The following is a 12,851-nucleotide window of genomic DNA, read 5'->3' as shown; positions in this document are numbered from 1 at the left end:
CATTTGAATTAGGAAATTCACATCAACACATTCAGCCAGCAAATTGTTTATTGAACTAATATTACAAACTTTTTTTTGCATCATTAGGTGAAACAGGTTAACAATGAGCAAGATGAGATATATGCATACAAAAAGGTGAAGTGCTGATATGATATTCGGAAGTCATACTACCAATAAAATTGTGCAATACAATTCTGGGAAAAGCAACACACAGAAAAAGAAACAAAGTAAAGTTAAAAAAAAGAGAAGACTTTTAAATGTAGCTTATTCTGTGAGGGGGGGGGGCACTAGCCTTAAAAGAGAAACTGAGTAAACATAAAATCTTACTGTATGAGCCTTCTGACAATGTGTGGACATTTATATATTAAAAAAGCAAGTTTAACTGTAAACCAATCAAAATCTTTGTGAGAGACCTGCTCTCACAAAGGAAGAAATGCAACTATATGCCTCTTTTTCATTTGTTTCCATTATCAAAATTTTTTTTTTTGTTGTTGTTGCCATTTGTTCATTGGATCAGGTGATCAGTGGGGATGCGATCAGCTGACAAAGCTGCAACTGACAGCAGATCTCTTGTTTCTGTAAACACCTCAAGGCAATCTAAAAGTAAAACTCGAGCAGGGTGTAAACAACACATCAGTGCACAAAATCCCATTCAAGGAGACTGAAAAGTTTCACTTAACAGCTGATTGATCAAATATAAACAGCATTTGAAGCTTGGAATATCAGCTTTCCTCCACGCTGCTGTAAGAAACAGGAGATCCCAGTGAAGAGGAAACTTTAAAGTACCTGAATATGAAAATGGCAGAGATATTTGGCAATACGGTGAAAAGCTTCCCTCATATATTTAACATCATATTTCCATTTTTTTTTCTTTTAATACAACAATCATCATGACTTTACAGCCACTTCAAGTGCAGTCAAACTGCGAGGAGGGTACCTCTGAGCCGAGCGTAAATACCAGGTAAACCAATGTCACACTGCCACACTGAGGACAACAAATGCAATTACAATCAGCATTTACACCAGCGGCTCAGAAAAATCTCAAATAAAAACAAATTGCGCACAAGGAAACTAGACCATTTAAACATGTAACACAAACGCAGACAAACCAAGAGCACGCAAAAAGTACGTAACCCACAACAGCGTGAATGGATTAACCGATCCTGCCAATACCAGATACTCTACTGATTAAATCCAGTGCAATACAGTTTGGACTTTCTAGATATGTCTTTGTGAGAACGTGAACAGTTCCTAAACTACTTTAAACAACACGAATGGCAAAATTGATAGCCAATAAAAACCTCCCAGATAAAAATAAACTAATAATGCTTAAAAAAAAACAGACAATACTGACTCACGTTAGTTTGATGGCTTATAGAAAGTGCACTGCTGCTCAGCAAGTTCCAGATGCTCTTTCTAGAACTGATAATACCATGGAAATGTGGCTTTTGACGCATCCCTTGAAGGAAACTACAACTAGAAATGTTACATACACGCTTGAAGGCCTTAAGACTTAAGTTTCAGCAACGTTTTCATTTCAGCATAAGTGATTTGTGTGCACGCACGTCTCAGTGGCAATTTAGTGGAGGAAAAAATTGTGTGAGTGTAGAAGATGACAGCACAAATGAATGACACAATAATCCTTCGACACATTTAAAAGTCAGCTATAAAAAGGAAATGGATCGCAGCCATTTGTTTGAAAATACTGATTTGTGCTGCAGGTTGTTTTGGCCATTGCATGAACACGTAAGCGTACAGAAAACAGAGGATTTACAAGATTTAATTAAAAAAAAAGAAATGGCAGGAATACTGATAATACTGATAGGCCCTTTCGGGCTTGTGACATTTAGTTCTTTTGATGTGGTTGTTGCTAAAAACGTATAAAGTTGATAGTTCCAGCTCTGATGCAGAGACCAACTCCAACGATTAGGTGTGGGGAAAGCGCTCCGTTCATCACTGCAGAACAGCGGCGCTCTGCGGAGATGATCTCTTTGTCTCCGTGCTTTAGCCACTCAGCCTAGAAATGCGACAAGCCCGAAGTCAGTTTTCCTCCTCGTCGTCGCTGACAAAGCTCCTTCTATCCTGACTCGTCTCTCGCTCCCTGAGGAAGGTCTGTCGGATCGCTTCCAGCTCCGTCAGCTCGAGACGGACTTTCTCCAGGTGGAAGGCGCGCCGATTGTGGATTTGCCTCATGGGGAATGGGTTCATGTCCACAAAGGCAACGCTCATCAGCTTCCTGGAAGATATTTTTTTTAGAAGAAAGAAAAACAGCATAATCCTGTGAACCTTTTTTTTTTATGTCTTTGAAATTTAGTAAACCCACGCATCTTTCTCTCAGCATCAAGCATACACCTCTGGAGCTGATACATAAAACTTTATTAATAGGTAGGTTATTATTACAGCTCCAAAAATGGCCACTTGAGGCTAGCTCCAAAACAGAGTCTCAATGACCAATAAAATGGTATAAAACAAGCATGCACAGTGCAATTTTAAATGTAAGGGCTGCTACTGCATCTCAGCATGCCGCATTTAGTCCAAACCATGGCTGTGCTCAAGCACCGTCTCACAGAGCTGCTGCAACACCTGCAGTGTGAGAAATGAAGTTTGCACAGGCAGAAAGCCGATACACTGCGGGTGATGTGATCGTACAATTTAGCTACAGTTCAGGGAGATCCGGGAAGCTGTTTCAAGGTGATGCAGATACTCTGTCCACAGAAACTTCATTCTTTCACAGGACTGGAAATATGAAAACAGTGCAGCTACCGTACCTTGAATCCAGGATTGTGCGTGTGAAGTATCTGAGATATTTGAAGATGGCCGTGGAGTCCTGCAACTTCAAAAACTCCTCTTCTTTGTACTTGAAGAGCGCAAGAGCAAAGCGGAATATGATCTGTGGAGAAAAATGGCGTAAAGTCCTGTGTGACTGTAGCATGAAAATATTTACTCAGGAACATCTGACCTTTCTTCTGTTCCCTAAGCAGGTCCTCCAAATGTAGTCAATACCGCCTTAATCTGAGGCAGTTTTGTTTGACTGGGTTCATATCAGGTTTCTATTGAGAGTTAGGCTCTACAGCTTTAGTGTTTTAACTTGTATCGTTCAATCAACACACAATAGGGCACATTTTTGCTTTAACAAGTTTGCTAAAATGCTTCCCTTAAAAATTCTATAAGGGGATGCTATGTCAAAATCGGTTATTGCATGTGTTTTCTTTTTTTACCTTGGCCAAGGAAGTAATGTTTTTGCATGTCATTCAGCTGAAAAGTTTCGAAAAAATACAAAACTTTGTAGGGGTGTAGAGTGGGGTCATGTTAACAATCCATTAAAATTTAGCTTACGTACACAAAAAAGTAACGATTTATTAAACTAAAGAATTTTGGTTCCTTGGTGGCAATAAATAATTGGTTTAATAGCGTGCAATTGGATCCATCCGGCAAACATGCACGGTTGTGTGCCGGCACGTAGCTTGATAAGTGATCTCTCGTCACCGGTTAGTCATTAACTTTAAAACAGTTTCCTGCTGAGGCTAGAATTCAGCTTTATGAGAGCAGAATCAAGCCTCTTACCTTTGGTCCTTCAAACAGAAACGCATCCCAGATCTTGAAGAGGATGTCGCTCACCACACTGTCCACAAACACCACCAGGAACCAGTTAAACGTAATGAGGGAAAAATCGACTTTGTGCTGCTCAAAGTGGGCGTGTAGCCGCGGTAGCTTCTCGCTCATCAGATCCTTGAACACACGCTGGTCAACCTGTACGAATCAAACCAGGGCTTGTGTTTTTATGGGGGCTTTATTTTCTAAGGTGGTCAAATTTAGCAGACAGAAAGAAAAACAAAGACTGCTGATGTCTGCATTCCTACTCTGTAAGTCATCAACAGCAGTCACGTGAATATGATATCACTGACACCAGGGAGGTTTGTCAGATCTAATAAATAAGCAGTACCTTGTCCCTTCTTGTCTCATGGTACAATAAAATTTAACTTTTTTTTGTTACCTGTGAGCCAAGGAGAGTCTTGGTGTAATAGTCTCTTGGCATGAAGACCTCCACAATAGCTATAAGGGTCCAAAAAGCATCCTCTTGATCTAAATAGAGCAAGGCAATTGCTGCCAGCCTGAAGAAATAACATGCAAGAAAAAGGTTAATGGTTACAAGCCAGAAAAAGAGAGACAGAAAGAAAGTAGATCAGCTCTAGTACCTGTTCAGTCCTTGACAGTAGCCGATATCTGGATTCCTCCACGAGAAAGCCAGCAGGACGTTCCTGAGTTTTTGGATGCCGCCTGCACTCGGAGAGGCATAGTGCTTGTTGTTGGGCAAAGTACGCAACAAGTCCAACTCGATCTGCTTCGAGGCCGGGTTGGGCTTCTCCCTTGCTACGTTTAATAAGGTGTCATAATAGTCTGGGGGCAAGTGGTCACGAAACTTCTTCACGTGGAAAGAAACACACCAGCGCCACACCTTGGAGCGGTGCCCATGTGGCACGCCGCAACGAATCAGGGCCTTTAGCTCAGGGGAGTGAACCAGGTCTCTGTTCATGGTGCTGGACAGAAAGTTCTCCCACTTGACCCCGACGGAAACCTCCTGATCCGTCATGGACAGGGACTTCAGCTCCAAGGCCCTCACCTTTGCGATCAGCTTCTCCTCCTCTTCCTCCTCCTCGGGGACGGTCTTGAAGCCGTACACGTCATACTCGCTAGGATTGCATCAAGACAGAGAGACAATTCATCAGTGATGCAGGTGAATTCCAAAAGCCGCTCAAAGCTGCAACAGTAACATGTTCACATCCTGGCTTCTGCATGTTTACATCACTGAGGGGTTTCCAGAATGTGTAAATACATTTTTGATGAGCCAAAAAGGGCATGCCTGGGCTTGCAAAGAATTCAGAAACAGAAATACAGATTAGCAGAGCTCGTTCTCACAGTCAAAAAACATGCGTAGGGACTCTTAGTACAGTTTATTTTCTCTTTCAGTAAAAAAAAACAAGAACAACAACAACCAAAACAAAAAAAAAGCAGTGCGTCCTCTGATGAATTGGTATGGTGCTGGTTCTGGTAGAAATGCTATAACTGCTCAACATTATTTAATAAAGATCTGCTACTTTTGACCCTCACATGATTGACAGTGGATTTTTTTTAGTAAGCCACAGCACTGAGTATGACACGTAGCTGTGCTAACAACACCTACATTTGGCCATTTATTTTCACATCTGCTATAAATGCCGGAAACCAGACGTGTGGGCTCTCGCAACCTCTTATCAAAACTCAAGATTTCTCTTTTTCCATCCCTAAAACTCTGATCTAGTAGCCGTTTTTTAAGTAATTTCTTTTCAAATCACCTCCAAAGCATCTGTTAACGAGGCTTTCGGCACATACCTGACAGTGTTTGGTTTGAAGATCGTGTGCTCCTGCTGGTCTGTGTTCTCGCCCTGCAGTGCATCTTCTAACAATCTGGAGATGACCTCCCGGGCTGGGCTCTGCTCTGAAGACGAACATACCGGGTTCTTCACCTCTTGAAGCAGAACCAAGTACTTACTCTCCACCTGACACAGCTTGGCCTCAAGCGCAGTACACTGTGGAAAAGAGGGCAAAATAAAGTCTCAGCTTTAAATTTAAATTAAGTTTTAGAAGCACCAGCTGAGCTTCACACTGGACTTCCCCTAAACCTACTCAAACTTCCTGTTTCTATTAACAGGATAATGCACCATTAAATATAAAACACAAGAGAGTACCTTTGCTTCTAAAGCCTTTTCTCGACTCTCTGCATTTCTGCGCAACACCGTCAGCTCCAGGATCTCTTTGTTCAGGAACTTGTTCTGGGATTTGTAGCCTTGAAGACTGTCCTGAAGGTGAATGATAAGACAGACGGGGTGTCAAGCTGTTCGGGCAGAATTTCAAAAGCTACAGAAAAATCAATGTTGATGGCAGTTTCAGATTAAGATAACTTGAATCTTATTTAAAGTTTTGCCATCTCTACCTTGAGGATGTTCAGCTCCTGCAGCTCTTTGTGAGGTGGTGGTGATCCAGCGTCGTTTGCATTTCCGCTGTGCTCGGAGTTTTCCTGTGACAGCTTCATGATGATCTCATCCTTCGCCTGGATGGTCTCCATCATCATTCCAAGCTGGTCGTTTATCTCCCCCACCTTAAGTTTCAGGCTCTTCAGCTCTTTTTGCAGACTCTCCTTCTCCAGGGCGAGACGCTCCATGTGACCGCACATGGACTGAATCTGACCATCTCGTTCCTTAAGCAGATCCTCCAGCTGTGCAACTTCTTCCTGAGTTGGTACTGAAGTTCGGGTCTGGTCTGAGGCTGCTGACGAATCTGGAGACGGAGCTGGACGGCACCCGGCGGGCCTGTCGCTCTGGGAGGTCCTTAAAGTCTGCTGCAGTAGCCTTACCAGCTCCTGGATGATAACACATCATTACTGTAAATTCAGCATTGTATACAGAAAACATCAATTTGTTACACTTTTTTTCGTTATCATGCTCCTGGTACAGATTTCATACGAAAACAACTATCAATCTTTTGACCAGGAAGTAAAGCACAGAGGTAAAAAAGGTATTCACTAAGTAAGTATTCACTCTTCTGCCTAGTCAATCAGCCAACCTTAAAATAGAGGGAAAAAAAAGAGAACAGAAAATAAAGAGAAGGAGTGCGACAGCTGTGAATGCTGTCTGCTGTTTCTTTGCTTCTTGCTAAAACATGATTAATCATTTGCTGATTTCTCGTAATAGTGAGAGTATCAGTATTATACCAAGGCACTTGGTCAGACACCACAAACCTAGGCTTGTGGTGTATAACAGACACTACAAACAGGGATCATTCACTTTCAGTAGAAACAGAATATTACATTTTTATCTGTTATACTGTTATAGATAACAGTAGTAGAAGAGATCCAACTATACCTTCTGGGTGGCCAGCTCTTCCTTGAGTTTAGCCTCTTCCTGCTGCAAGCGACTCAGTTCTTCCTGCTGCTGCTGGCTCTGGAGGCGAAGCTGCATTTCCAAAGACTTGCTGCCGTTACATTCCACTGGCGAGCTTTCGGCACTGCGGCCTAACTTTCCAGAGCCCAGCAAAAGCTTCTTAGGCCGCGAGGGGTTGCGCACAAAATCAAAGGTAAACGCCGATCCAAAGGAATCTGAGGGAAAACACAAGTTCATCAGCTGTTATCTGTGACCCTTGGGAAAAATGTACGCTGAGGATGAGTGTTAAACGCTGGCAGAAGGGTGGGTGGGAGTGGACGTACGTCTGTGTGTGTCCGGATGATGTTTCTGTTCAGTAAAGTCCTTTGGCGGATCCACGAGCTCCCATTCCTCCGAGGGACTGTTGCTAGTGTAAAACACGCTGCGTCGTCCCCCACGCAGGTGAGACATGGAGTTCCTGACAGAAATAAGGAGATCATTTATTATTTTTTATTTTTTTATTTCACAGGTTTCTCACACATTTCATTGCAACAAAAACAAGGGGTCTTTAGAGATGAAAGAAAACACGGTATGAAAAGTGACAAATCCACAGAGATCTACGATGAACCACAGAGGAAAACTGATGCTGCTGCAAAAGGCCGACGGGATTGCAGCGTCGGACAAACAGAGAAAAAACAAAGATAATAAACACAAAGGCACTTTTGCAAGAAACGAACATTTAGAGGAAAAAGTAAAGCTAATGGTGTCAAACTTGTTTTTCACACTTCACCATTGCAACATGTCAACAACTGTTTCTGCTGTATGCAACACAATGAAGCGCAAGTCTGCCTCACACATCAGCTCTATATATATATTTTTTATAGATATTGGATGTGTTTAAACCACACGTTTCTGACTTCCACCTGGCAAAACCAAAGTGACTAAAGAGCGCTCGTGCTTTTCTCAAACTTTATGGGCATAAACGTGACAAAAGCACTTAACGTCACAGTACTGGAGTATTCTAAAGCCACTTCTTTTCTAATCGGGGGGAGGGGTTTCTAGCTCTGAGAGCTGCAATTCTCGCAGATTCAGTCACATATCAGGCAGCTACTATACTGATACCTTTGTTACTGTGTATAAAAGGCACCGTGGTGTGGGTTTAGGAGCAGTGAAACTCTGGGACTCCATGACTCCCTTAATAAGGGACACATACAAAGCAAACTCCAGTCTACATGTCACATTTTTAGGATTGCAGCATGTTGCCTCTTTTCAATAGATGTGTTGTACATCTCAAAAAGGGGAACTGCTGATGGTTGCATACTAGAAAAACAAGTGAACCATGGATGTAACCATTTCCTCTACTGCAACCAGTGTCTGGATGAACTAAGAAGTGCTTTCTTTGCTCAACACAGCAGACAAACTAGTCGTGCCTGTTTGGCGGCGACCTTAAAAAAAAAAAAAAAAAAAAAGAACAAGATTTTATAGAGCTGTATACTTGCGTCTGGGTGCAGATTATTTCCTGGAAAGCTTTCGTTACACTTACCTGAGCTCCGTGCCAAAGTTTTTCAGGGAGAAATTGAGGGGGTTTGTGGAGGGCCCTCTGGCTGTCTGGGCTCCCACCATTCCAGCGCCCTCTGTTTCGTCGTCCATGGAAAAATCACTGCGGACCTTCTCCATGGTTTCACATGGCTTCTCAAAGCTGAAAGCATCTGAGAAAAAAAAAAGACCAAAAGAACTTAATTATCTGTTCTAACGAAACAAAAATCAAATCAAAATGACTCCAAAGACTGACTTCCCAAGAACAAGATGCACAGCCGGGTGAAACCTATGCAAGTTAATACCTGCTTTCTAACGATTACTTCTTTCTCAGACCACCAACCCCCTTCTTAACATGAAATTAATTAGTAAAAAGAAGCTTTTTTATTTGTTAGATGTGTCATAAAAAGTGATGCTACTGCAGAAGTGGCTTAAACTGCCAGCAGGGGGTGTCTGAGTCATACTTGGAAAAATGAAGTCCGTCTGTGGGAAAACACCTCTTTCTGCTTCCTTTGTCTGTGACTTCAGTAAACACTTTCCTGATGAGTTCATGATGTCAGGCTCTAGTTGTTAAGCTTCAATGAATACTGCTTCGTTTTCATATATTATGCTTCCAGTTAGACTAAAAAATAAAAAGGATGATTAAGCAGCGGATGCGCTGGCCTACCTTGCGAGTGACAAATCACTTCCATATGAGTGTGCGGCAGGCCTCCATTTCTCATCGACCCATGCCACATCTGGCTTTTAATCATCGAGGTAGTGACATTTATAATGCTGTGAGACTTCACACACAGACTATGGGCAACAACATGTAGTGCAGCCAGCGCCACGCACCTATGATCAGACTCGCGTGGTTCTGATAAAATCTTTGAAGTCTTTGAAGTGGCATCTCCAAGAATGAAAATAAAAACCAACGTCCTTTATATATCTAATTTATTATGTCTTTATTATGTGTTACTATGTCTACTTCTGAACCAGTTTTCACTTCTGAACGTTGCAGCAAGGTTTCCTTTTAGAGCTTCAAAAGTCGACACTTACTTAGACTTGCTAAGCCCGGGCATGTTAGTCTTTCGCTATAAAAAGTGCGACATAAAAACACAGCTCGAGGGATCGTTTGAGCTGACGCCAGACATCGCTGATCTCACAGCTCTCTCGTGCACTTCACTGCACCGAGCAGGTTCAAGGCGAGACCGAAAAGCAAAACGCAAATGAATACGAGAACAAGAAACAAAAGAGTGTTCATTCTGAATCGACAGAGAAATCAAGAAGTCGCGGAGTGTTAGACGAAACACGGCGACAACAGCACTGATAAGCGGTGATAACCAAGGCGTTTGAAGACAGATGTGCACCGAGAACATTCTGGGAAAGAAAGACATGGACAGGGAAAGGAAACAGGATTCACAGGTCGTTTCACTCAGCTAATCACAAAGCATGCAGAAGAATCCCTGTTTTCAAATGTAAACAGGTTTAAAAATGCTTGTGTCCATTGCCCAACAACAATGTACATATTTTCTTTTCCACTTCTGCTGGATAACAAATGAAATTCATATTTTATGTATAGTCCAACAGATACTCATTCAAACATATCAGCACTGGCGTATACAGTCAGTGGCTACTTTATTAGGTACACCTTGCTAGGCCACGCTGGCCACCATGTTGCTTCTGGAGCTACATAACAACAAGAAACATTCCTCAGAGATTTTGGTCCATGCTGACATGATAGCATCACACAATTACTGCGCACACATGATGCAAATCTCCCGTTACAGCGCATCCTAAAGGTGCTCTGTTGGATTGAGATCTGGTGACTGTGGTCGTTTGAGCTCTCACTGAGATGTTCAAGACCATTCAAACGCTTAAATCATCAGCTTTGCATGATGCGAGCTTTGAGACATGTCACACAATCAAACTGGAAGCCACCATCTGTGACTGTGTTCTGATGGCTGCTGTGGTAATAAAGGGATGGAAATGCTCAGGAACAATGCTCAGGAAGGCCTTCCTGAGTATAAACAATGCTCAGTTTTTATTAACGCCACCTGCAGCAGGCTGTACTGATATAAGGCTAGATGACACCATGCTTTCATGGTGTTTATGACAAATTCTGACCCTGTCAATCTGACATGCTGTGAAGTGAAAGACCCTCGTCTGCATACTTTTCTTCTGTTACTGTTCCCTTCCCATCAGTTCAAATGAGTCTGGTTGTTCTCCTCTCAACAATTTATATTTAAAAAAATTGGAAAACAAATAAACATATCACTTTTGTCACAGACCATTACTTGACTGCCTACTTTATATTTGTTTAGACGTGAGGTTACGATACCAGCGCCTTTGCTTCACAGCCACAGCTCAAAGGGCTTTCTGCTTAAAACAAAACACAAGCCGAATGATGTCAATCTGAACTTTTACCCTTTCGAAACACTCAAACACTTTCCTGCAGAAACTTGGTAACAAAACACGCGAGACTCTTGTGATTTGTAGCGCCTGTGTAAACTTTCAGTTGTTGCCCGGATATGATGAAATGACCGACTGATAACATATCCACTGTGTGTGTGAGTGCGTGCGAACCTGCCTACCATTATCTTTGCCTACAAGGCCGGTGTGAGGATAGGCCAGCGTCGGGGAGCTCCAGCTGTCTCTCTGACCAGAGCCTCGCATGTTACTGTACTCCCAACGTTTCTGCTGCAACTGCTGCAGCCAGTAGTGCATCACCTGCTTACTGGGAGCCTAGAAGGACACAAACGCACACTCAATTAGACTTTAGATCTTTGAAATCTTTAAGCACGCCATTTTAAACACAGCAAAGTGAGCGAGATGACGTTTTAAAAGGCATCTCCATGAGGAAATCAAGGCAGCGACAAATGGAAAGGGAAAATGAGGACAACTTGACACTATTAGGATCTGTCATGTGAATGAGCACAGACACTGGTTTCAGTCTCAGTTCCAGCTCTCTCCCTCTCTCTCTCTTGGTATTAAGCATAGACACTTAAAAAAAATAAGACAGACTAGAACTGACTGAGTGAAACCATAGGCACCTGTCGTGGTGCTGAACCCGTCACAGTCATATGACAGCACCAGGACACCGTCACATGAGATGCTGTGACCCGTGAAGGCAGATGAGCTCCTGTGTAAAAATGTCTAAACAAAAAACAGAGGACTGACGGTGTTTTCAGGCAATCAGCTGGGAGAATGCGCTGATTAAGCGCTTGGTTTGTGCGAGAAATTGATTTTGCTTTTAAAAAACAAACAAACAGATTTTCTTCTTCTGATCGCGTCAGAATCGCATCAGATCACGTCGTTGCCGAGCAGAAATATGTAATTTATTGCCTAAAAACAGCTGAGTCTAAATCTGTTTTCTTTAAAGGAAAGAAGAGAAGGGCGTGTCTGCCTTTTCCAAACGAGAAAGGAAGTGACAAATGACATGAAAAGCAGACCTCGTTGCAATGCTGTCAACACACGTTTAATGAAAGAAAGAAAGAAAAGTTCCTACCTTAAGTAGAAACTCTTTGTCGGCCGTGCGGATCTCAAACTGACCCTCTTCCCCGTCCAAATCGTAGCTGAAACACGCATCGCATATTTCGATGTGTCCGAGCGGCAGGGCATCCTGGGGAGACTTGAAGTAATACAAATAGCATTTCCTCGGATCATACACAAACCACTTCGGCTTGTACCCCCTCAAGGGCCCCTTGCCGGACAGTTTGTTCAAGTAGCCGCACAGTTTGGAGGCCTGCTCCTTCGCTCCCTCGATGTCGGCCACATCCACGGACCTGGAGTTCACGAATCGCGAAGCCGTGCAGGAGTGCGCCTCGCTGCCATCCTCCTCTTCGTGCATCTTTCCTCGAAGTTTCTTCTTCTTGCAGCACAGCGGATGCCCACTCCTGTTTCCATCCACATGACTGTCCGTTTCTTTGACAGAGGAGCATGGGACATGTAGTTCAGCTCCGAGGATGACGTGGTTGGTTTGCTGGTTGGGGTGGAGTGTAGTGGCTCTGTGGGCCGCTAGGTGGCGGTGTGTGATCAGATGAGCAGCAATCCTCCAACGAATTGTAAAGAAAAAAAAACTGTAATCAAAAGATAGAAGAAAAGATATGAGGCCTACATAGGAAAGAAAAATAAAAATGCGTTCTGTTATCTGCCCTCGGCACAAAATGATCTGCGGTGCCCACACCCACCCCCGTGTCACACACAGCCGATCTTGTAATTCTTGTTCTTGTTATGCTAATTTCAACTGCTTTGTACTGTTTATGGCGGTGTGTGTTTCACAATTTGTATCTATAACCTCGAACAGATACTGAATATGTCAGGATACAGCTGTAAATTTTAAAAAACTTAATAAATAGCTCAGGTAATTTTATTAAGTTAGCACATTTCATTATACATAGATTCAGTGTGCTAAAACGTGAGATAAAACCATAAATCTAA

At 42.7% G+C, this 12,851-nt stretch overlaps 1 protein-coding gene across 1 annotated transcript; it reads right to left on the bottom strand.

Moving 5' to 3' along the window:
- Positions 1-30: 30 nt before the first annotated feature.
- On the bottom strand, positions 31-12,382 carry tbc1d2b (TBC1 domain family, member 2B). Its single transcript, XM_084933475.1, has 13 exons — positions 11,920-12,382; positions 11,006-11,156; positions 8,440-8,605; positions 7,241-7,374; positions 6,900-7,132; positions 5,972-6,397; positions 5,727-5,837; positions 5,371-5,567; positions 4,197-4,691; positions 3,995-4,112; positions 3,565-3,750; positions 2,769-2,890; positions 31-2,236 (listed from the first exon to the last, which is right to left on the bottom strand). Exons 1-13 carry the CDS (start codon positions 12,259-12,261, stop codon positions 2,041-2,043), a joined length of 2,877 nt encoding a protein of 958 aa, XP_084789601.1. The 5' UTR covers positions 12,262-12,382; the 3' UTR covers positions 31-2,040.
- Between the last annotated feature and the right edge of the window lie 469 nt (positions 12,383-12,851).

Source organism: Perissodus microlepis, chromosome 7 (assembly GCF_051167445.1).
Source record: "Perissodus microlepis isolate ML-2025 ecotype Zambia chromosome 7, ASM5116744v1, whole genome shotgun sequence".
NCBI lineage: Eukaryota > Metazoa > Chordata > Actinopteri > Cichliformes > Cichlidae > Perissodus > Perissodus microlepis.
Note: the sequence above shows the minus strand (reverse complement) of the source record. Positions and strands in the feature narration are given on the sequence as shown.